The following is a 26,157-nucleotide window of genomic DNA, read 5'->3' on the forward strand; positions in this document are numbered from 1 at the left end:
GTTTTGATGTGCAAATCCAACATCATCTGCAGATTTTATTAGCCTACAATGTTTTCGATATCGCATATTCATACCAGTCATCATTCATCAAGCCTTTGTCATATCCCAGAATGTTAGTAATTGGCAGGAAGATATATTCAGACATATTCAGATTGATCTTGTTCGTGAAATTACATGTGATCATTACCCTCGAACGAGTGGAAATACATTGGATTTCCTCTCTTTCATTTCACAATTTTAAACTAGAGACGATATCTGATCAGTAACAAAAAAAAACACCTCTAATTTGGTACAAGAACAATATCCATCTACTAAAGTGCAAATAACGAAGAAAATACCAGAAATGATTTCTAATTATTATACAATAACCAGGTTTAGGAATTAGGACATAAAGCAATATGAGATCCAAATCGATAGAAGCACAGTAATATCACAAAATGCCTACGAAACAAAGCTAGAAACCGCATAAATGCATTTAAGTCTATTCCAGGTTACAATTAATTGCTACATTTCTCTCCCATAAGCGAGTAAAAACATCCATTTCTCTGGTCTATGAATTTGTTACAAGTAACAGAAATAAGGGACCTTAAAAAAAACTATGTAGCAATCAAATCAGGTGTTTCAGCCTCCACAGACAATAGAGCAGTGTGTACTTTACCCATCCAGTTGTCCAGCCTATCTCGCAAAGATTTTATCTGAGAAATCCCCAAAACTCGGGGTTGCACCCAAGACACATGCACAGTCCCCTCAACTTGATCAATGATTCCCTCAATCAGATGAACCTGGAGCAATTCCAAGTATTTTAGGTTATGATATTAAGAAGACTGATGATACTTTTGTGATGGCTTTGAAAAAAAATACATGCTAAGCAGAGAATTCAGAAATGGTACAGTACAGAGCACTGACACGTCAGAATAATCAGGGAATTATAGTGAGAAGCAGCACAGGAAATAACAAAAAACAATCACTAATATTCAACACATGTAGAATCTTTACAGCTCTTAGTTCTATTAAATAGCAAGTCTAAGATTAAACAACATCACTGAAGGTGAGAAGTGAGAACAGTTACCATTCACCTGCTTCCTCTACTCCACAAGAAATTACAAAATTCCATTTCAAATTATTCTGGAAATTGGTCATTAAATTAGGAAAAAATCATCCTTCAGTACCTCCTTTCGTAAAAGTTCCCTAGGTCTGTCACTGGTGACATTTTTACCATTGCAACAAAAAGTAATTTATGATGATTTCAAATTTTATTATTCCCAGCTTTTTGTAAAAAACGAAGTAGAAAAAGAAAAATGTATACTATATTATGTGTAATATTCATTAAGAAAAAAGTAAAGTTACTTCAGTAGACAAAAAACAAAAATAAATTATCATCTCTTCATTTCTAAATTTGAGTCGACCAAAAAGTAAAATATATACAATATTATGATACCTATCTACCTTTTAGTTCGTATCAAAAGACATGCACTAGCAGGTCCATGTATAATTTAACAATCAATTCCATTAACAAAAGTACTTACTGATAGGCTTTTCATTAGAAGGTACTCCACCTCCTCTACGGTAAGTCTTGTACGCTCGGCAATGATGCTTAACGGAATGGTTCTCTCCTCCGATGGTCGACTGAAAAGGAGCACATTTAGTTAATAATATTGTGGGTATAACGATAATCAATGGAACCCAAAAAATGCCAACAAACCTGAAAATGATTTCCATTAAGCAAAGAATGTTGATCTTTTCTAAAAGCTTTTTCTCATTCTCCACTAATGCTGGTTGCGAACTAAGAGCAGCATTGTGAACACGGCACAATTCCTGATAACGGGCTAAATCGCCAGAATTGAATGCTTCAAGAATGTAATAGAGCCACTCTACATTGGTCCCAAGGAGACTCTTTAGCTGCACGAGTTTAGAGGGATTGCTTTGTAGTCAGATATCACAGTAAAACATGCAAAAAAAAACCTACAGCGAGACCTTTTTACTGGCATGTATTAGGTAAAAAGTACAGAACATCACTAGTAAGAAAGCAAATAGAACCCAAACCCATTGCAGATGAGCTTTGTAATATTCAAACTTTGGAAAAAGGCTTTTATGCAATATCGAGTGAATCCTTAGAAGACATATATACTCGTGTGCAAGATAAAAGCTAATCCAAAGAGATACTAGGATCAATAAATTTATTATAATCCAACAAATGGATATCAACAAAACTCTAACTAGGGGACCGGAAACGGGAGTCCTTCAAATATCATAGCACAGTCATAATCCAACATTTACAATAATTTGATTTACTGTCAAACCTAAATCAGAATAAATACAAATACATTTTAAGAGTTAATATAAATGTAACTTAATAGTGTTTTATAAAAAAAACCATTATGTTTCCAGATGATTGATAAAACAAAGATAATTGTTCCAATTTTTTACTTAAAATTTTTTACTATCGATTCCACAAGGCTCATAGTGGGTCTCTGTTGAACACAAAACTATCATGACAAAGATCTTTTGGCCATTAAATCTAAATTTGCATGACAAAGAAATGCATGTTAGAAGTCTTCTAACTAAGACCTAATCTGACCTGCCATTACCAAACAGACTCGCGCCACAAACTAGATGAACAAGCCAAACCACATCGCAAATAATCAAAGAGTAAACAAGATAGATTAGACAATATACAGAATAGCCAAACTATTCAGTAACTATAAGTTCTCACATATGTATATTATATATTTAACTACATGCATCATTATAGAAATACAACACTGATACTATTGTCAGTTGTTACAAATTGCATTCTATCATCCCTCAACTCTACGTAAATAAAAAAGTTAAAAATTAAATAAACAAATGTAATTTTGAATTTACTATTAAGTATAAATAGGTGTGTGGCACTAGCATTTCCTCGCAGGAGCAGAGTAAAAAATTCAAAATGATTATGGGGACAACTAAAGCTCAAAATCATTAGGTAAAATGAATTAGTGAGTGATTAATGTATATAAAATTGCAAATATACTTACAATTGGATGCGCAAGCAATTCGCCGAAATTGTATATGTTTTCACCCAGCAATGCCGATAGAGACAAATCGAAAGCCAAATCCTGACACCATAAAGCTATCTTTAGTTTATTGTTGCATATGGAGCAACAGAGAGATCAACATAGATTATTTGAAGAAAATCTTTGAGACCTAAACTACAACTATCAATCATTAAGTTTGTAGATACAGAAAATACGTCCAATGATTAATCAGAATGATAATTAAGGGTAACTTTTTGCTTGAATCATTTCTTTACTTAAATAAAGATAACATAATTACCGAGGCTTTTAGTTAATTAATGCTAGACAATTACAACTTGCTCAATTTTAACTACTTAATTTTGGTGCATTTTCAGTCGTGCAATTAAACATGTCACAACAATGCCAAGCAATAGTGTGGTATGCAGTTTAACTGTTTAAGTACCAGGACTTGATGATGATATAAATGCTGTAGCTTCTATTCGCATGGATACTAATTTAATTTGCATAAGAAATGCTTAAAAACCCAAGTCTGGTAATAGTCCAGCTTCTAAACACAAGTGGATCCAAATTCCAAAATAAGTGGGCCCCAGTATATATATTGTAACATGCAATCTTCCTAATCTAGTACTAATAAAGAACGATAAATACTCATACCAGCTTGAATGATTCTGATAGGGACTCCACAGAGGTGTATGCAAGATATAGAAGAGCACTTTTGTAGAAGTCAGCAAATTCTTGACGAGATTTATGGTACTGCGATGAAATCCAATAATAACTGGCATGAACAGATGGATCAATGTCAGTCATACTGTCAAGTGTACTTTTCCCATCATCTAGCAGTTTTTTGCATTCCTTTTGATCTCCTTTTTCAAGGTTGAACATAGCAATCTGCATCCTGATATAAAGGATAGGTTCCTCTATTCGAGATTCTTTAGTTGACCGAAGCTTCTCAATCATCCCATCAAGATAACTAATGGCAGCCTCTTTCTCCGTATACTGTCGAGAGACTATTACCGCAATATGTGCAAGTTTGAGTAAATTAATTTTAGTCTCGAAATCAGTGATGAAATTATGATATAGCTGAATTAGAGCATCCCCGGTCTGAAACACAAATAAGTAACAAGCAATAAGAAAGGCAAGTTTGTTCAGAAAGGAAACACAAGTGTAGTAGGCTCATATTATGCATTCCAACTAAGCAAAAAAAAACCCCTTTATAACATGCAATTATCATTAAACATCAATCCAAACCAACAGACATATCAAGCTATACGTGTCTACGGATATTTAAATTTGTTAACAATGAAACTAGTTATTTAAACAAATTTGAGCCACGTAAGGGGCAGAGACACGACTAGAACATACATAAATAACTAGAACACACAGAAATGCCTAGAAAAGCATCATTATACCTCATCGACCTTTAACATATCACCACCAGAAGGCATTTAAACAGTTATACATAACTCAATCGCTGACTGTGTATATAATATATGGTTTATTTATTTTAGATGACCATCTCTCCCAAAACCTTAAGGTCTTGGGGACAACCACTAAATGGAAATAATATCTTATAATCTTTGGGATTGAAGAATGGATTACTAGAAGGTAGAAGCCAATCTTAGTCCCAAAATTAGAATACTCAAAATTCAAAATAGGAAGGTAACGGATATTCACGACTAGCTTGCTCTGAAAACCTTAACGTGTTTGACACAGTCATAATATCATCTTATAATTTACGAAGTCACCAATTTCTAACTTGAAGTTTTATACGACACAATGCTTGTCACCACTCGGCTTGTTATAGGACCTTTACGACAATATATCCAGGGGAGACCGCGGCATTTATATGTAATAATAAACCTACATATATCAATGCATAAATAACATTGTAAACTAGTTAACCATAGAGTACCGGTAAACATAATCAGAAACATTTATAAACCTGCGCAAAATTATTAGAAAAACGTGAAACAACCACCAATTACACACGTGATTATCAATTACCAAATCACAAAAACACAGATTCATAACATCATCAGCTACAAAACCCTAACCACTTAAAATCAAACCAAAATAAATCTCTAAACCCTAATTCTAATTTAAAAAACACAAAATCCTACAAAATCAAATTCAACAACACACACTACAAGCAATATATAGATAACAATAATGTCAATAATAGCTATACCACATCTCTAAACCTTAATTATAACAACAAAAAAACATATAATAATTCTACACAATCAAATTGAACAACACAAACTAGAAGTACTGTAATCTCTCTCCTCTCCCTCTCTCCCCTGTCTATCTCTGTATCCATATGCAATCTCTCTCTCTCTCTCCCCTATCTATCTCTGTATCCATATGCAATCTCTCTCTCTCTCTCTTCTCTCTCTCTCTCCCCTATCTATCTCTGTATCCATATGCAATCTCTCTCTCTCTCTTCTCTCTATCTCTGTATCCATATGCAATCTCTCTCTCTCTTCTCTCTCTCTCTCTCTGTAAATACAAAATGATACCTGAAAGGCGGCGTGAGAGATGAAGAGCTCGAGTTTGAGAGTGAGCTGGTGCCATAGCTTACGCTGATACAGATCTGCAAGTGTATTGGACCAATCGGAGAGCTCAGGGTGTGAATTACGAAGCGAATCTAGGTATTGCAGAGCTGCCATTGTGAGACTTCAATTGCAGACTTAACCAGTTTTATTGAGTCTCCTGGTAGTTTTAAACAAAATGAAAAATTCACAGAATTGATGAGTTTCTTATATTCTTTTCTTTGGAAACACGATACTGCCGATTTACTAGTCTATCCTTGCTTCCCCCAAATATTTTTGAGAAAGAAAGTAAGTTTTTTTAAACTTTTTTTTTTTTTACAAAAATACGATTTTACAATTCGCTGTAATCTTAAATGCAACACGATACAAATTTAAATGCAAACAAAAAAAATCAGTACTTTCTCAAAAAACGTAAAAAAAGTTACAAATGTGGTTGCTCAAAAATTATAAAAAAATTAAATATGTGATTGTTCTTTATTACAAACCGTATTTTTTAATTATTTTCAAAAAATAATAAAATCGCAACCAAATATAAAAAAATAGTATTTTTTGTAATTTCTCAATATTTATCATATAAAAATATATATAATTTTTCTAGCTAACAAATTTCTACTTGATCTCTTCATTGATTTACTTTTTCTTTTTTCTTAGAAATACGTAAAACTTATAATCAAGCAATCAAGTTAAAAATATGTGAGTCGAACCAATAATAATTTTTTCAAGATTTTTTTTTTGCTTTCCTAATATATTTCTAAACATTTATTTAACATTTTTCATAAAAAATAAAACTAAATATATCGACCTCCTTTTTATCAAATATAAATACAGATTATAAATACTTAATAAAAAAGAAAATCACGCCAATTTTTCCTTTAAAAATTCGTTGAAAATTGAAGAACATGGGTGTTCCACCTACATTTATATTTTCACACTAAAAACACATTCTTAATTATCTAGTTCATCCCTTGTATAGATTTTTTTTATGAACAGAATATAAATATAAACTATTGGAAGAGGAAATAATATAGTTCTAAAGAAAATCTTGACTCTATCACTTCTCTTTGCTAAGAGTCAAATAACAAAAAATAACTGATGTTAAAGTAAAATCCAACATAATGCATACAATCTCTCCAGAGTCCAGATTTAGCACACTACATCAGTAAAGAGTCTGGTAACATGCCTAATCTTAAAACTGAAAAGAACATCAAAGGCATCAAGCAAACCACAGAAACATTATTCTGCATCTCCTGCATATAAAATACGAACAACAAGGGCTATTCAAGGATATGTATACTAGTGATCGAAAGTTGTGTTTGATTAAATATTAGAAGGATGTGACTATCAATATGTTAATAAAGATTGTGAATATGTAAACATGATTTTGGTGTACTATTCTCCATATTACTATGTACTAAGACTGATCACAACGGCAGGCGAGCTCGGCCTGCCAGAAGAAACTGTAGGATGAAATATTTAGCAAAAGATATTGAAAGTTTCGGGAGCCAGTCATATTTGGAATGAAGCGGGTAACAAAATATACTTGTTTTTGTTAAGTTCTCTTGAAGTGAAGCAAGTGGCATCATTTTCCAAGGACTAGTGACACCACGACTTCTTAGTTAGTCTTTCCAAATTATCTGGGGCTTTGTAATTTAGTCCTCGCTCCTGAAACATGAACCATCCACCTGTAAGAATTTTGTTTAAAGTTTCGAAGAAGTAGATTACCATAGCAGATCATAAAGTCTAAAATAATTCTAGGATCTCATAAAGGTTGTTCATCCAAACTAGCTGTGGTATTTATTCATCTAATACACAACGTAATCTTTTATCTGCCATTATTTCAGTTTATTTCTTGACAAACCTGGTCCACATCCTGGTGGGAAATCCCGAACAACTGGGAATCCCAGTCTAACAGCATAGGCCTTTGATGCTTTCAGTCGACTCCCAGCAGGAGAATCCCTAAAAGCAGAGGCCTTTGGTGCACTTGGTCCAGTCCCTGGAGGAATATACCCAGTAGCGGAGACCTTTAGTGCATTTGAACTATTCACTGCAGGGGAATCTTTAACAGAAGGGACCTTTGGTGCATTTGGCCCATTGGCAGGCAATTCCCAAGAAGCAGAGACCTTAATTGCATTTGATCCACCCATCCCAGAAAATTCTTTAACAGCTTTGGCCTTTGGTTCGCTTCCTGCGGGAGAATCTTCTACAGCAGAGACCAATGATTCACTTAACTTATTTCCCACAGGAAAATCCCCAGCAGATACATTTAATGCATTTGAACCATTCACTGTTGGAAAATCTCTAACAGCAGGGACCTTTAGTAAATTTGGCCCATTCTCCGCAGGAAGTTTCCCAATAGCAGACACCTTCAAAAAATTTGATCCACTCACCACAGGAAAATTATTAAGAGCATCGACCTTATGTGCATTGGGTCCAGTTCCCGCCGGGAAGTCCCTAACAACTGGTACCTTCCTACGCTTAAATTTGACATTCACGGACTTACCAGTCTCAAACGACCACTTCATCTCATTCTCATCAGGCCATTCTGTCTTCACCACCGAAATCATCCCCAACAACTAATACTCTGATTCAGTAACCTTACAAAACAATTACAAGCCCATACTCAGTAAAAGCAAAAAAAATATACTCTTAACAAAAATCAAATCTCCCACAAACTAGTGCTAAAATTGTACAAACATCACTTGGCTCCAAGAGCAACTCAAATCATACAAAGTTACAAACTATATAAATTATAAAAGAACCTAATCTCCGTGTGCAGTGCACACAGATAGTAACATCCACATTTACTTCAAAAAAAATTCATCTATGACCACTGTTTTATTAACAATTTAGCTATCATTCCAACCACTACAGCTAGATGAATACTCTCGATAATAAAAAAAATCTAGGTTTCAAGTCTTGGTGCTTCTCGGTAATTAGAGGTCGATTCAATGAAATGATCATTGTTTTATTAACAAATTTAACTACAATTCCTAGCATTATAGCTAGGTGAATACCCCTCTAGATAATAAGAGGTGCAGGTTTCGAGGTTTAAGTCTCGACACCTCTCGGTAACAAGAGATCAATTCAATAATGACACTGTTTTATACAAAAATTTAACTAATCCTCCTAGCATTATAGCTATGTGAAAATCCCCCTCGAGGTAGAGGTTTCGAGGTTGTAGTCCCGATGCCTCTCGGCAATAAGACGTCTATTAAACAAAATGATCACTGTTTTATCATCAATTTAAGTACTACATTCCTAGCATTATAGCTCAAGCTACGTGAACATCCCTCTCAAGTCATAATCCTCTCGAGTCTCGATGCCTCTCGGCAATAAGAGGTCTATCAAACAACATGATCACTGTTTTATCATCAATTTAAGTATTATATTCCTAGCATTATAGCTTAAGCTACATGAACATCCCTATCGAGTCATAATCCTCTCGAGTCTCGATGCCTCTCGGCAATAAGAGGTCTATTAAACAAAATGATCACTGTTTTATCATCAATTTAAGTACTACATTCCTAGCATTATAGCTTAAGCTACGTAAACATCCTTCTAGAGTCAAATCCTCTCGAGTCTCGATAGCTCGAGTCTCGATAGTAAAAGGTCGAGGGTTCAAGTCACGGAGTACCTCTCGTTGACAAAAGACGGAGGGTTCAACAATTCACGAAGAACCCTGACAAAACCCTAAATTCACTTTTAAAAAAGAAACAACAAATTGTGCTAAAAATGATAATATAAAGGGATTAATCAATAATAGAACCTAATTGAAAAGATAAACAAGTGAAATATTAGGGTTTGAGAAGCGTAAAGTACCTTGGATTTGCAGAAGGCAGTTGAGGCGGTGCCTGGTGAAATATGTAATACACCGTTTCTTTTCAAACTGGATTTTATTATATAAAATTGGGTTGATGCTCCTGCATATTCACGTAAGAAGTGTTTTAATATTATAATTATAAAAAGGGTGATGGTCAAAAATACCTTTTTTTTTAGAAGTTGTAACAAGAATACCACTTTTTGGAGTTTATGGCCAAAAATACCTTTCTAATACGTATTTTATAAATGGGTAAATCTATTACGCATCTGAAAAATGGGTATTACAAAAAAAAAAAAAAAAAAAGAAGAACATGTGATACGCATGTCACAAATGCGTATCACCCGTGATACGCATTTTGTGAATGCGTATCTTATTTTTATTTTTATTTTAATTTTTTTTTCAATTTTTTTTAATACGAATTACCCATTTTAAAAATGCGTATTAGTATACCCAACTGAAAAATGCGTATTAGACGGGTATTTTTGGCCAAAATTTTAAAAAGAGGTATTTTTGTCAAAAACTCTAAAAAAAGAGGTATTTTTGTCATTTTTTCTTATAAAAATTATTTAAAAAATTATAATTATGTCATTAAAAATACACTACATACTCGGTATAAAATTTTAAAACTTTGTACCATTGATTTTTTTTTAAAAAAAAAATTCCTTTGAATTGTATCGTACTATCGTTATATATTTTTTCCGAAAGAAAAAGTAATTGTTATACTTTTATTGTTGCCTATTATTTTCTTTTTAACATAAAGAAAATGTTTCAATTTGACTGTAATGAATTAGAAAAAATGTCCAAAATATACCACTTTTTAGCTTCAAGTGCGCAAAATACTCACCGGCGGGAAAACTGCCCAAAATACTCAATGAATACGCATGTTACAGATGCGTATTCTATTTTTTTTAAAAAAAATACAAAAAATACGCATGTGAACCATGCGTATTCTCGGGCTGATTTGTATTTTTTTGAGAAAATAAAATACGCATAATAATAATGTGTATTCGGTGGTTATTTTGGACAGTTTTCCCGCCGGTGGGTATTTTGGGCAAATATTACCAATGGTGGGTATTTTGGTTTTTCGCCCGATGAATTAGATAGTTAATTTGATTCAAATTTATTTGAGCATGGATGTGTGAACCATTAATTTTAAATATTTGATGAACTTAGAAAATTTAGCGTGTATCAATCAATCAATAAAGGATAATACGAGAATATTTAGTTGGCGCCTCTCAGATCGTTTGATTTTATTTTTCTAATTTTCTCAATTTTTTGAGTTAATAAATATCAAAAAATATAATTACCATATATCGTTTGATTCTATTTTTCTAATTTTCTCAATTTTTTGAGTTAATAAATATCAAAAATTATAATTACCATATATTCTTTGATTCTATTTTTCTAATTTTCTCAATTTTTTGAGTTAATAAATATAAAAAACTATAATCACCATATATCCTTTGATTCTATTTTTCATTTTCTCAAATTTTTTAGTTAATAAATATTAAAAACTATAATTACCATATATTCTCATAAATATTTTATCAACATTCGTAATATCCTCCTAAAGATTCTGCAAAATCTCCCATTAAAAAATTTGAAATCAACTTACCATCATAATATTCTCCTAAAACTTCCTTTTTCTATTTAAAACAACTTACTATATTGATATTCTACTAAATTTCTTTTTAAATATCATTTCTTCTCTTTTTCCTAAAAGCGCATTCGAAGGGTAGCGGCGGCGGGTTATCTACGATAAAAAAAAAACTTAATATATTATATTTTCCTAAAAAATTTCTTTTAATTTTTTACCCTATAAAATACTATAAGGAGAAGTATCTATAAATATATTTTTTCAATTTTTTTTAAAATCGTTATATCATCATATTATTATATGCTTACGCAAATGAGAAGACGAGTGCGATGAGATGGTGACTCTTGTATCTTTTCAATTTATTTTTGTAATTTTCTCAAAATTTTATATTATTAAAGAGAAAAAATATAACATCGATTAACGACTAATGCATAATATAATTTTATGATAATTTTTTTTTTGAATAATGAGAGAACAGTTTATTGGAATAAAAATGATTAACGAGACAACTATTTTTTAATTTTTTTGATCTATTGTATTTAAACTTTTTGATTTATTATTCATAATTTCTGAATGACCAAGATCGGATAAAAAAATACGGAACATTATTTTAGAAGCCGCTACGAAGCGCGGCTTAATAAACTAGTTTTAAATATAATTTTTGTTCTCCCGGAATTATAGAGGATTATTGGTTGGATATAGCCATTGACTACCATGATAAAAATATAGCTAAGTAAAATGTTCTACAATTCCAATAATATTAACTATAAATTATATATGTATTTTTTAGGCTTCCAAATGTAGTCAGACCCGTCAAAATGGGTCCGGATTCGAATAACCGAACAAAAATTCATGAAATCGAGATTCGATCCGAAATCCGAATTATATGATCTGCTAATTATCTGAAAATCAAATTAAATCGATTCGAAAATTACCCAAGTCAAAAATTTAACCGAAAATGATCTGAAATGCTATATTCGATTATAAATTAGAACCGAACAAACCGATCATATATTAACTGAACCGAATACGATCCGAAATAAGCAAAATTTATAATTAAGAGTGTTTTATGTTTATGATAATATAAATATTTAATCATAATATTTTGTGAAAGTACATTATATTATATTATATTAAAAGTACTACATTTGTTAAAAAAATATTTTTTAAGCCTCACAAATTGAAAAAATGAATAGGTTATGATCCGAAAATATCCGAATCGAATTTTGTCCGATTTTTATTTGAATTTCATTCGCTTTTAATCCGAATTAGACCTGAACCGAATCACGTCCGATCCGATCCGATCCAAATGGTCTTCAGTTATATCATAATCTGAAAGTAGAACTGATCCGAAACCCATCCGGTTATCTGATTTGCGAGAATCATTTAAAATTTTTGTTAAAGCTTTTATTTTATAAATTAAAAGTAGAACTGATCCAAAACCGATCCGGTTATCTGATATGCGAGAATCATTTAAAGTTTTTGCTAAAGCTTTTATTTCATAAATTATCACCGGAGTCCATTAATGGCTAATCATGTAAGTTTACCAAATGGAGATGTTCTGATCGTCGAAATTCAAGTTTACATGATTATGAATATGTACTCAAATTTAAATTTAAAATTAAATCTAAACATTTTTTGATTAATTTATAAAATTATACGACTAGTTATGATCATACTCCCTCCGTCCCATATTAAATTTCCCGTTTTGACTTTTTACACTATTCATTATAAGCGATTAACTACTAATTTACGTCTAATCAATAAGATCAAATATAGTCATAAGTGATTTTGTTGAATTCGTATTTATGAGTACTTTAATATAAATTATTTTTTTATATTTAATACTAATACGAAATTAAAAATATTGTGCATCAACAAACGTGTCCAATATAAATAGGAAACGTTTTTAGGGACGGAAGGAGTATTAGATTGTCCATCCACACCATTTATTGGGCTTCATATAACTGTGAGAGTACACACTTAGGACATTTTCTCTTCATTTTTTATGAAAGAATTAAAATGAATTCAAACAAATTTTGACCAAAATACATATTTAAATATGTGCTCTTGTTATGATCTGATTAATATATGTATTATGTAATATTTAAAACATTCTATTTAAATTCAAATGCTTCTCTCTCCGTCTCCCTAGCTGATTTACCACCAAAATATAAGTTCAAAGCAAAATTTATACACATGCAAAACAATTACAAAGTAGCATATACAGAAACCAGAGAGTAACACACATCTGTATGCATGTTTAAAATACATATTCAACAAGTCCCCTGCCCGTCTGACCCTTATTATCCTTGCAAGTTTAGTATCTGCGTAGACAGAACAAAAAATAGCAGCAAGCAAGCCTCTTTAGCATACTATTTTACATGCTGAGATAGCACAATATAATGAGGTTCGAGGATTTAGTCGAAACTACAACTTGTGACCAAAAGTTAGGCTTAGTTAGGTTTTTGTCGAGAGTCAAGATAGGACATGATTTTGGCAGAGTTAGCTATTACTAGTACTAGCTTGAGCACCAAAACCTGAATTTGGCAAGAGCAGTTCTGCCTGCGGGAAGGAACTGTGGGATGGAATGTTTAGCAAAAGATCATGATCAGAATTTTCAGCTGCAAACTGAAAACAGTCCAGCATAGGAGAATTACTACCATGAGGCGCTTCATGTCGGATCTTTGGATTGAAGCAACTTGCTTCATAGTTATATTTGGTCTCTGCAGCTTTTTTACTTCCTGAAACATGAACCATGAATAAGAAAATTTTCAACCAAAAATTATTTATGTATGTAACGATGGAACAGTATTACTGCAGGTGATGTCACAGGAAAATATAGGAACTATCACATCATATTTGTTCCATATACAAATCTTTTAATCAACAATAATACTGTAACTATGATATTAAGAAGAGCATGATAATAAGCATGTAAGGTTAAGCTCTTTGACCACAATACTCCTACGTTGAAATTATGCAATTTTTGCAAGGCTTACTAGTAAAATGTCATTATGATACAATTGATAAGTTAGAAATGTCCTAGTGAATGAACACTTGACGAAGCTACTTCTAGATGTCCTTGTCAGATTATTTACATTGTTAATACGAAAGCAACTGAGTTTTTCTAGACTACTTTCATATGTATTTGTTACCTTCTCGTTTTACATGTGGCAAAACCAACTGGCTATATATTTTTTAAAATTAATCTTTGCACATGCATTGTCTGCCATATTGTTTCCACTAATATTATGATTATGAATGAAAATATTGTTTGCTATCAATATATCTTAAAATGACTTTAGCTTACCCGGAAGATTCTGAAGTTGGCCAGTACATGATATTTGTATTTCCGGTGATTGAACAGACGCAACATCTTCATTTCCTCTTGTAATTGAAGAACCGCCGATACTACTTATACATTTTATAACCTAGATCAAATAAAAGTTCATCAATGCTGCACACGGTATTAAACAAACCTATCCACAACATGAATATGGTTCTAATAGTTTAGGTCATACTATGCAAAATATGCAAAACATGATCACAAAAAGGATTAGAGTTCGGACCACTTTAAAGTGCAAATCAGAACTTCAGTTTATTTATATTACCAAGGTACCTAGTCTAAATTTTTTGCTTTCAAAATATTTACAATTATTACTTTAACTTGAGGTAAATGTGCTTGCAAATTACTTAGCAAATGAGATGAATACACTTGGAACTTACATTCAATTCTGTGGAACATGTTGTCGATTTGGGATTCTCAAGAATCTCTAGTTTTTCTTGCTGGCCCTTTTTTCTGAAATTTCAGAACACAAGAAAATTATTTTAGTAAAGTAAACAGACCACACATGACTACTACTTTAGTCTTGAAGCAAAGAAAATCGTAGCTGATTATTCAAAGAATGTGATTTCTTTTTCTTTTAAAACATTATCAGCTGATTGAAATTTCCTAAAAACTTTTCACGTGACTGTTGATATTAAGTGCATGTTATCATACCAAGTTGTCAACGAACTGCATGCTGCCTTAGCATTGTGAAAAAGATCACTGCATCTAATAACTTCTACCTTTGTATCCTTGTGAGGGGCAAATTACTCCGTATCTTGTATTTGAATATGAAAGAGGTACCTTTTATATAGCTCCTGTTCCATTTCCTGTCCAGGCAGCCTCTTTTCCTTGATTTCAGCAGATGAAGAATTGTCAAACTTGTTCAGAGTACTGTTACAAAGGGTGATAAACTGTGAACAAGCTTCATTAGCAGGACACAGCTTGTTAGAAACTGAAAACGAGCTAGCTTCAGATTCCTCCTCACGAGCTATTGAACTTGGATGCCGCATAAGTACACTTCCATGTCCTATCTCCACAGAGACTGTTGGATTGTCACACTCCAAGAGCAAATCCTCATCAGTTGACCTGGAGAGGTATGGCTGTTCTTGTAGGATGGCATATAAATCTTTAGTAAGCTTTTCGACTGAAGATGGCTTTGCACGACCAACACAGGTCCTCTTCCTCGAGGGTACCATACTATCCCATACATTGGATTGGGCTGCACCTGGATGGGGAGACAGATAATTATCCACAAAGTCAGAAACTACGACACTTAATAAAATTAACTAATATCTTTGTATCAACTCAACAAGAATTAAGAACAGAAATATATAATTACGAATATCCAAGTCGCCACAAGATAGTAAGTTACAAAAAACTTGAAACGAACCACAAAACACGAAATTCAGTTAAAGCTCATATGAGTAAACAACCAACCTGTCAAGTCATTGGCATCTGTACAACTAAGATGCACACAACTTTCAGAGTTGGATATGGCAGAGCCAGAACTTGATCTATTGCTTATATCTTCAGCAAGGTTCTTAAAGTATCCATGATTGTATTCACGAGCATCCCATGCACCCTTGTGGAAACCCTGATTAGGAGCAACCCTTGCGGCTACTTCCACGTCATGATTCTGCTTACGTTTTAGACCCTTTGCCTCTTTATGTTTTATGGACATGGCCCTCATCTGTTGAAGCCTATAATCCATAATCTCAGGTGGTTCTGCCCTCATATTAAGAGGTGTGTAGTTCGTAAGTGATCCTTTAGTTCTCCAACGTGATCCACATGCGTTACACAGCACAGGCTTCTCTTCAGGGCCATTGCGCCAAAGCGGGGTACCTGTATCCCAACTTAATAGTCAGCAAGAAATATCTCACAACTGCTAATATGCCAGAATTATTATAAAATGCCAATAAAACAACAATAGACCAGAAGCTTCCACAAGTACAACAAACTGAAAAAACATATAGCAGAGGGAAGCAGTCGTGCAGATAGATCATGTCAAGTATAAAGTCACATAATATGACATCCACAGCATTAACTTCTGCAACTCTTAACTCTACACAAGTCCTTGGGGGTACTTCATCCGTTAAAGGAACAAGCATCGAGACAATGGTGCAAACTCCTAATTGTTAACTCTATATTAAGTCCAAAGAATTTAACAGATTGTAGCAACCACTCCAACTGCAGGGAAGCATTATGCCTAGGCATCCTAGCTAAATTTTAATAAGGAATGGGAGAAATTGTCCTAACAATACGTCAATACCAGACTTCTTGAAGCAAGATACAGCAAGAGTAGCGCAAAGTCATCAACTTGATATACACAAACACCAAACAAAAATTTATTAGAAGAAAAAAAATGACATGTAATGACACTAATAACAATATTCAAAGGCCTACATACACAATCAATAGTGGAAACAGATACTCGTATTATTTGAATACAATGCAGGTGCCTACAACATTCGAGTGTCAAAATACATCATTTCCCAAATAAAACAATACAGTCAAACAACAAGGAGCATCTCTTATCGAGATACATTGAAAGATCATAATCAGCAGAACTAAAACAATCTAAAAATCACCGAAAACACAGGAAATGAAACACCGAATGAGCACGAGAGTCAAATGGCAACAAATGTTCAGAGTGAAAAAAGAATTACTCATTGCACAATAGCATAAGAACAGACAACTTAAGAACACAATTTATTCAAAAACAGAGCTATAATACAGTTTAAAACATCTTACTCTCTAGCAAAATTTTAAGCACAAAATCAAACAATCAAAAAATAAACATCACAACAAACTACAAACACAAACAATACACACAAACAAAAATAAGAGCTCACTTGTAACACCACAGTGACAGCAAGGTCCTTGCTTGACCATATCTTTAAATTCCTTAATCAAACAACAAACTTCAACACCTTAAACAAAAATAAAAAATAAAAACCACAACTTTTTTGTTTCTTGAAATGTGAAAACTCAAAAAGACTAAATTTTTAACAAACCAAGAACTAATACTATTAAAATCTTGATTATTTTTCAATTTTATTGAAACATATTAAACTAAACTAGTAAAGTTTCTATCTTTTTACAAGAACTCAAATAAAGAATCTAAAACAAAAAGACCCAAGAACTGAAAAGCCCAGAACACAACAGAAGAGTTTTGAGTCTTTAAAGAGTAATATATATATACAAACAAGTGTGTGTAACAAGGAAAGAAAATTAAACAGAGAAGATGGGATTTGTTTAGGTGTTGTTAGCTAAGCATCTGTACAATGAAATGGGTATTTTTTAATAATGGAGGAATCAAATCAAATGGTTAGGAAAAGAAGGTGAAATTTGGGAAAGAGGTGTTTGTGTGTGTGTGTAATGTATGATGACTTCTACTTGTTTTGTTTTGTGTAAAAAGTAATGTTTCTGCTTTACTTCACTAATCAAATTTTAAATTATTTAGTATCATCATCATCGTAACCAATAATATTGTCTATAATAATATGTTGTTATTAAAAGAATAAAATTTAATGGAGTACAAATTATTAAATTCAAGAATAAGTTTTATATATTTATTTTGTGTGCGCTCCGAGACAAATTACTCTCCATTAGTGAAAAATTTCGGCAATCATAGTTTACACAAAAAATTGATGTGAATCTGATGAGGTTAATGCTTAAATTTTTATTTTAGAATTCCGTTTATTCACGAAAATTTTATGTAATCATGTAATTTTTAACAGATTATTAGATAGTTTTATATATTTATTTTGTATGCGCTTCGTGAAAAATAACCCTCTATTAGTGAAAAATTTCGACAAACATATTTAATACAAAAAATTGACGTGAATCTCACATCACTTGTCACTCTAATTACGCTTAAATTTCTATTTTAAAATTCTGTTTATTTGTAAAAAATTTATGTAAACACCTAATTTTTAAGAGATTGTTAGATAGTCTTTTAATTGTTTTTATTTGTTGATAATGGATTGAGAGAAGTAAAGGAGAATAGTTGCAACATTATGATGTTGACTATTGACTTTTGGGGAGATTTTAAATTATAAGAAATCCTATTCCAACACACAATCAAAGGAGATAGGAAGAGTCCAAGAGAAACTGTGGAAGAAACAATGAAATTTGATTGGGCCTATCTTTATCTCATTTTAAACAAATACACACATTATTATAATCTATGTATTGAGTTGGTTAAGGACTAAGCCCATTTAACTTGTCATTAGGGAACAAAAATTGGCATTAGCAAGCCGTTTGGAGCTTAATCCAAAGAGAAATGCTAAAACATTTCAAAGTTTGAATGGTAACTTTATTGGAAGAGCTATATTAGAGCTCCAATATAATACTCTCCCCGTCCCTCCTAATTATTATCGTTTCTGAAAAAGTGTCTGACACGTATTTTAAGATGAATAAAAAATATTATATTTTTATAATTTTTTTAAAAATTTCCTTTTTTTCTGAATAGAAGTATAAATATTCTATTTTTATTCTGAAAAAAAAAATTAAAAAAAAGTTTTATAACTATATTTTATTTTCATCTTAAAATGCGTGTCAACACTTCCTCGGAAACGATAATATTTGGTCGGGACAGAGGGAGTAGTACAAATGCTAATATATAATATGTTTGACTAGGTCTAATAAAGTGGTACAAATGCTAATATATAATATAAAATGAAATAAAATCGCATCCTTAAACTTCTAAACAATAAGACAGATTTACTGAGGAGATGTTTCAGAATCTTACCTAAACTGCTACAACATTTTCATTGTGTTTTGAAAATGGTTTTTACTAGCATTTTTACAAGGACCTGCAAACATTAGACTTGTAAACTGGGAAATGCATTGTTAACTTGAACCTGTAGTATTATCTAAGGAGATGAGTATAATAAAAAGCTACTTGTATGGTAGATTCTAACTTTTAGTAGCATGCATGTTATTGAAGTTGTAAGAGCAACTCCGACAGCTTAGCTATTTGGAGTTTTAAAGTCAAATATAAAGAACATGGAGAAAAAACTACTTCAACAACATACTAGTGATTCCTTAAATCACTAAAATTCACTAAGTATTTAACACGTCATCAGGGACATTAAAAAAATAAAAATAAAATAAAATTTTTAACATGGAAAAAGCCAAAGTATGTGAAATATATACACACCTTAAACCGGATCAAATTCCATTTCGTTCTCAAAAGGGGTAAAATCCTAGATGGTTCAAGTATGCGATTGAAGCTACATTAGTGGTCTTTTAAAGGAATCATTCATCTTTTAAGCTTTCTTTGATCCATGACTTCAATTACTCGAGCTACTGATTTTTTTTGCAAGAGTACTAATTGAAAGAACATATTTTTTTCATCTCTCTATTAAATTTTACTCAAATTAATACTGCAATTACCGACCACCCAACTACACTCTCATTTTACTGATGCAGAGTTTGATATAGCGGATATGAGGCTTTTATTTTACTCGTGAAGATAACAATAATTTTAGGAACAATTAAACAAATATATAGATAAGAGAGACACTAAAGTTTGCTGATAAATCATAACAATCATAAAAGATATAGGTATAATAAAGAAATACACGTCATTGGCCAGCACAGCACTGCGGTTAAAAAATTTAAAAAATCTAACGGAGTGATATATATTAGTATTTTAGTGGTTTAAATGAGTCGCCGTGGAGATTGAGTAGTTACTTAATACATTTTAACGAGTTGGATGGGCACTTTGATATAAAACCTCTATTAATTTTTAGCCGAACTCGAATTTTTTACGAGTCGAGCTCGCATTCTCGCTTAAAAAACTTTTAAAACTCGATTAAAAAGAGAGGGAGAGAGATTGAGCGGGTAAAAAAGAGAGACCGAGATTCGAGACTGAGGGGGAGAGAGAGAGAGGAAATGGGCTTGGGAGGTTTATTTAGCCGACTTCCAGCTCCAATCAAATCAGCTACAAAAAATGGATTATTGTGATGGAATTTCCGGAAAATGTCTCTGACAATGATATGCTTAGTGCTTTTGTCCGGACAGCTGCCAAGGTTCCAAAAAAGGTATTTCTAATATCTCCATTTTTTTCTCTCAATGGATTACATTAGATTTGTTTATCTACATGTTTTTGTGGAATTTGTATTTGAACTCACTGTGATGGATGCAGTAGCGAAGAACAGGCCGAGGCGAAAATCTATAAGACAGAAACCAGGATGTACCATGGTTTCCACATTGAAGGTTCAAAGGAGATGGCCAAAAAGCTTACTGGTAAGCATATATGTATGCACTTTTTACTATTTTTTTGCTTAAATTTGGATGTTTGAGGAGATGAAGTTGTTAGAGCTCTAATCACATATATGTTGTTCTGTTTAGTGTTAGCAACGAGAATGATATTCCTGAGTTTACCATGGAAAACTTATCTGAGATAAAAAAAATTCTCATGTAAAAATATGAGGGTATTATTGTAATTGCAGAGAATCATATACATTTACAAAAATGCCATTACTATTTTATACTAAAAACTACATGCATCTCAGGTAAGTATGTTAAATATATGATCATACGGGGCCTTCCTCTAAAACCTTAAGGTTTTAGATGAGCTGGTTACTCAACATGGTATCAGAGCTTAGGCTGGCGGGAGAACTAAGGTTCGATTCCCAGCCACCCCAGCATTCTCACAATTTAATGGGGACACTAAAGGCAATTAATGCCCTTCGACCCATAAATGGGCTTTCGAGTGAGGGGGAGTGTTAAATATATGATCCTACGGGGCCTTCATCTAAAACCTTAAAGTTTTAGATGAGCTGGTTACTGTTAGATGAGCTGGTTACTCAATAGTGTCTTGAGGTAAACTCAGGAACATTATTCTCTTAGCATATTATTTAAATTATTACCTTCATCTTTCCGAACACATAATTTCTTCCCATAGCCCTTTGTTTTCCTTCATCTGATGTGAATAGAGCAGGATCTTCTGTGTTACCTATCAACTTCATCTCACTATAAACATCAACTAACGATTCAGTTATACAAACTACATTTTTTTTAATAAATCACACTTTCTCTTTTGTGTTCTTGGATCTATTTGTAATGTTAGAGCCATTTCTTGTTTAATCCATGAGGTTCATATATGAATCATCAGTTCATGTTCTTTGTTAGGGACAGAGTTTGTTTCTCTGTTCCAGGGCTTGACAACCCACAAATAAGAAGTGAAGAGAGAGTCAGGAGAGATTAAAAGAAAAAGCTAGAAAATAAGTTGTTTTTCAAACAAGCTGGAAAATATGTGGACTAATGGGTGAAAGGGAGTCACCATTTGATAGCATTGTTGTCTATCTTAATGTTTAAGAACCTGAGTTTAGCATTCAGGTCCATTTTCTCAATTATACTCCCTCCGTCCCTAAAAACGTTTCGTATTTGTGTTGGACACGATTGTCAATGCACACTTTTGATTGTTAATATCTTTAATTTCATATTAGTATTAAATATAAAAATTTGCTATATTAGTACTCATAAATACGAATTCAACAAGATCGCTCATGACTATGTTTGATGTTATATATTAGACGTACATTAATAGTCAATCGCTTATCATGAATAGTGTCGGAAGTCAAAATACGAAACGTTTAATGAGACGAAGGGAGTATCATTTACTATATTTTTTAAGCACAGCGCGTTTTAGATCTCATGCAATGTTGCGTATTCTGGCCAAACCATCTCAGATCACCACTAACAGAAACAATTTGTTTGTGCAGGAACAACGCAGTCACAGGGTGCATCAAATATGGTTTGTAGCTGAAGATTTCAGAGTACTGACTGTGTTTATGTTGTATTGTTCATTTTAGACTTTGTTGGATAGCTTATAGAGCAAAATTCCGATTTCATAACTTTGAAGGATTAAATATATGTGTTGGATTGTTGCTTCCATGCTGTGTGCTTCAAATTAAGACTCCTTTTGGTATTGCTGTTGTTGGAGACAGTTACAACAGTTTTTTGCTGAAAAACTGTCAGAAAGGTGTTTGTTAAATTCTAAAAACTGCTGTTTGGAAAAACGTTTTTGGTCTAAAGCCGTTTGCCCCCGTGCTTTTGGAAAATGTTGTTTTCAGCTTTTGCAGGAAGCAGTTATAAGTTTCACTATCAAACCTTCTCAAAAATATTATTTTTATATATTATATCTCAAAATATGCATAAATTAAAAATATATTATATCTCAAAATATGCATAAATTAAAAAAAAATATCAAACAGTCATCTAATTTTCCTGACAACATTTTTTCTCACAGTACAGCAGTTTTCAACAACACTCCCGTCCAAGTTAATAAAGAGGTTAAAACTGCGATAAAGAAAAAGAAACAAGGCCACTAAACAAAAGCTCCCCCAAGAACCAAAAGATGTCTTTCTCTGAGTATAGTTCCCAGAAGAGAGATGCAGTTGTCTGAAAGCAAAAACTGACATAACTTAAATATTACAGAATCACCACACGAACATGACCTCGACTTCTACGAATACGTTCTGCAAGCAGCCTTGTACTCGCAATCTTTATGTGATCCCAGTTATCAGAATACACTCCACTTGGATTTCCTATAGACCGGGGTTGACGAGTATCTAAAACAAATCTGCGAAGCATGGGAGCAAGGCGAGTGAAACAAAGTGCAAGCGAGTCAGCAAATGAACATCCATCATATCCAAGATACTCTACAGTCTTGAGGTTCTCCATTTTTAATTCAGCCTTGCTTGCTGCTATAATGTTCCATTCAGCATATTCTTCTAGTTCTAGCTGTTTTCGACCCATATGCTGCAAACCAACATAAATTCGTGTCAATATTGCCTGCCATATCAACTTCAATGGACAAAAAATGCATCATTTAAACAAGTTGAGAAAGTAGAACATAAGAACTGATGACTGTAACATTTACGACAAAAATGTGTATAAATTCACATAATACGACATATCCATGACATTAACTCCTCCAATTCTAAACACTTCACAAGTCCTTGGGGCACTTCATCCATTAAAGCTTATCAGCAAGCATCAAGAAAATGGTGCCAACTCCTAATTGTTAACTCTATATTAAGTTCAAAGAATTTAGCAGTTTGTAGAAAACACTGAGCCAGCTGCAGAGAAGAATTATTCCAAGGCAAGTAGGCATCCTAACAAAATTTTAGTGAGGAACAGGAGAAATTGTCCTCAAGACAATACGGAAATACTAAACTTCTCGAGGCAAGATACATCAACTCGATATAAACAAAAAGCAATCAAAAATTCATTAGAAGAAGAAAGAAATGACAAATAATGATACTAATACCAACATTTGAAGGCCTGCATACGATATCTATAGTGGAAACCAAATACTCGTATTATTTGAATACAATGCAGGTGCCTTAAGAGTTCGAGTGTCAAAACACTTAATTTCCCTAATTAAACAACATAATCAAACAACAAGAGCCTCTCTTATCGAGAGACATTGAAAGATCATAATCTTCAGAACTGAAACAATCTAAAAATCACTAATGCTTGCAAAAACACAGGGAACTACCTAAATGAGCAAGAGAGTCAAACAGCAACAATTACCTAAATCGTCAGAATGAAGAAAAATCTACCCGTTGAACAATAGCATAACACGTTAACAACACTATTTATTCAAAAACAGAGCAATTATATGGTATAAAACATCCCAGTATCCGGCAAGCTCTGGAGTAAGAAAATCAAACAACCAAAAATACTCATCACAACTCACAAGAAACAATAAATACAAACAAATGCAAATAAGAGCTCATTTGTATTGTAACACCACAGTGACAGTTAGGTCCTTGCTTAATCAAACAAGGAAGAATTTAACATATCGACAGTTATGCCAATGACAAATGACAATCAGCTGTTCCTTAATATGACGTATAGGAACTTTACAACTCTGCAGATATTTGATACAAGAGATATTTGAGTGCCAATCACTGCGAAGTAATTCATGACTGTAAGATGTCCACCCTATTAAAAATCTTTCCACCCTTTGGACTTTCAGTTTCCTTATTAAGTAATGTACTAGAAGAATTGGCAGTCGGATAGATAGTAATGTACTAGAAAATAAAAATTGGAAATTAAATTCGGAATTACCACAGTTTTTTCTTAGAATACGACTTGATTGTTAAAATCTACAGTTAGGAATTAATTTTGTTAAAATCTTGATTATTCTATCCTAGTAAAGTTTCTTCTTTTCTGCAAGAACTCAAAAAAGGATTACAAAACAAAGAGACCCAAGAACTGAAAATCCCAGAACACAACAGAAGAGTTTTGTGTTTTTAAAGTCAAATATACAAACAAACAGGTCTATAAAACAAGAAAAGAAAATTAAACAAGTGTTTCTAATTATGACTACATACAGAATTATAGTGAACTAACCTTGCCCCACACAATTGACAGTTTTTCAAGCTGACAAAAAACCCCTGACAAGGCCTTTAAGAGATGAAAATTTGACCCTCCGAGAGTAACATCCACAAGTGATGGTACACTATGATACTCCACGTCAATTTTATACCCGTTATATATGAATGAAGTAAGATTTGGAGTAGATAAGTGGAGTGCATTAACATTGAGTGACCTCAAGCTATGAGAAAACTCCAATTGTTTAAGTTTAGGGGACGTGATCACAAGTTTTTGGCGATGTTTGGGATAGGCAGCATCATTAGGCCAGGTCACACAGACGCGAACTGACAGACTCTGAAGATTAGAACAATTCGTTATCACCCATTGAAGAAAAGGTCTTTCTATCCTCACTCCTTTCAAGTGCAGAGATTCAAGTGTGGTATTCAAAATTGAGGCGGGATTGTTAGAAAAGATTTTTGAAAAATGAATCCTTGAAGAAGAAGGTGAAAAGTTGAGCCCCAAATGCGAACCTCTTTAGCAAAGGCAAATTTGAGCCAATTGTCAATATGAGCAGCATAAGAATCATTGAGGGGAAAATGCATTCTGAAGGTACCTAGATATGGAGCTCGATTTGCAGCTATAACCTGATTAACCCAGTCAACAAATTTATCCATTTCCGGTTGGGCAAACCTACCATATTCTATACTTGCAGTAGCTTCAATATCGTTAAAATCAAGATCCATAAGGCCAGTCCAAAGATGTGTCCACCTCTTCGAAAGAATGCTAGTTCTTCCAGCTGTTTTCAAATCACTGTTTAAAGATAAAATGTACACTAGCAAATGATCAGGTAGATTGCTTATCAAATCAACGCGATCATCATTATCATCACCAGGACCCCGATACTCTTCATTGAGATCAATGTGAATGAACTTCCTCTTCTTCCGCTGCATGGTAACATCATGTTGTTTACTCATATCTCGGACACGTGCCCAAGCCTCCATAGCACTAGTAGTATTCGATTCACGATTTTCATTGTGTAATCGGTAAAGCAAATAAGGACTGATGGTGGCATAAATCCACGTAAGAACGACAGCATCTTGTTCACACCAAAGAGTGGTGTGTACATCACTCCTAAAATCGATATCGGGTGATGGAGCAGGAATAGTTGGATCAATGTGATGGAGCAGATTTTTAGACAAAGCAGCGTCTCGAAAAAAACGAGACCAGCAAGAATATTTGACAGTGTGAATATCAAGAACAACAGGTATCAAGTTTCTGATGTACTTGTATTTAGGAGGTATCACATGATCAACATTCTCTTTATTACGCAGTATTGGACAGCATAGTTCTAACATCATTTGTTTGATTGAGTAACAACCTAAAATATTTGGGTCTTTCATGTATTTGGTTGCAGCCACTGCTAGGGTTCACCCGCTACGCATTAGAAACTGAGTACATATGTCTGTGCATCAAACCCTAGAGTAAATTACTGCTCCTCT

The 26,157-nt window shown here is 33.0% G+C and overlaps 4 protein-coding genes and 1 long non-coding RNA gene across 5 annotated transcripts; 1 reads left to right on the forward strand and 4 right to left on the reverse strand.

Annotated features, from left to right (window-relative positions):
- Positions 1-335: 335 nt before the first annotated feature.
- Positions 336-5,776, reverse strand: LOC141684357 (26S proteasome non-ATPase regulatory subunit 13 homolog A-like). Its single transcript, XM_074489282.1, has 6 exons — positions 5,537-5,776; positions 3,672-4,118; positions 3,018-3,098; positions 1,703-1,899; positions 1,527-1,626; positions 336-782 (listed from the first exon to the last, which is right to left on the reverse strand). The coding sequence occupies exons 1-6, from the start codon at positions 5,684-5,686 to the stop codon at positions 597-599; spliced, it is 1,161 nt and encodes a 386-aa protein (XP_074345383.1). The 5' UTR covers positions 5,687-5,776; the 3' UTR covers positions 336-596.
- A 1,006-nt stretch (positions 5,777-6,782) lies between these two features.
- On the reverse strand, positions 6,783-9,515 carry LOC141682596 (uncharacterized). Its single transcript, XM_074487288.1, has 3 exons — positions 9,389-9,515; positions 7,428-8,163; positions 6,783-7,231 (listed from the first exon to the last, which is right to left on the reverse strand). The coding sequence occupies exons 2-3, from the start codon at positions 8,131-8,133 to the stop codon at positions 7,200-7,202; spliced, it is 738 nt and encodes a 245-aa protein (XP_074343389.1). The 5' UTR covers positions 8,134-8,163; positions 9,389-9,515; the 3' UTR covers positions 6,783-7,199.
- Positions 9,516-13,160: 3,645 nt separating this feature from the next.
- On the reverse strand, positions 13,161-17,710 carry LOC141684323 (GATA transcription factor 26-like). The gene is made up of 6 exons (XM_074489239.1): positions 17,170-17,710; positions 15,755-16,159; positions 15,119-15,542; positions 14,716-14,788; positions 14,300-14,420; positions 13,161-13,730 (listed from the first exon to the last, which is right to left on the reverse strand). Exons 1-6 carry the CDS (start codon positions 17,207-17,209, stop codon positions 13,492-13,494), a joined length of 1,302 nt encoding a protein of 433 aa, XP_074345340.1. The 5' UTR covers positions 17,210-17,710; the 3' UTR covers positions 13,161-13,491.
- Positions 17,711-20,187: 2,477 nt separating this feature from the next.
- On the forward strand, positions 20,188-22,268 carry LOC141682608 (uncharacterized). The gene is made up of 3 exons (XR_012559859.1): positions 20,188-20,367; positions 20,472-20,572; positions 22,054-22,268. It is a non-coding gene; the product is annotated as an uncharacterized LOC141682608 (long non-coding RNA).
- A 343-nt stretch (positions 22,269-22,611) lies between these two features.
- LOC141686549 (putative FBD-associated F-box protein At5g56430) lies at positions 22,612-26,013 on the reverse strand. The gene is made up of 3 exons (XM_074491577.1): positions 25,272-26,013; positions 24,695-25,188; positions 22,612-23,092 (listed from the first exon to the last, which is right to left on the reverse strand). The coding sequence occupies exons 1-3, from the start codon at positions 26,011-26,013 to the stop codon at positions 22,763-22,765; spliced, it is 1,566 nt and encodes a 521-aa protein (XP_074347678.1). The 3' UTR covers positions 22,612-22,762.
- Positions 26,014-26,157: the final 144 nt, after the last annotated feature.

The sequence above is a fragment of the Apium graveolens genome, chromosome 9, assembly GCF_009905375.1.
Source record: "Apium graveolens cultivar Ventura chromosome 9, ASM990537v1, whole genome shotgun sequence".
NCBI lineage: Eukaryota > Viridiplantae > Streptophyta > Magnoliopsida > Apiales > Apiaceae > Apium > Apium graveolens.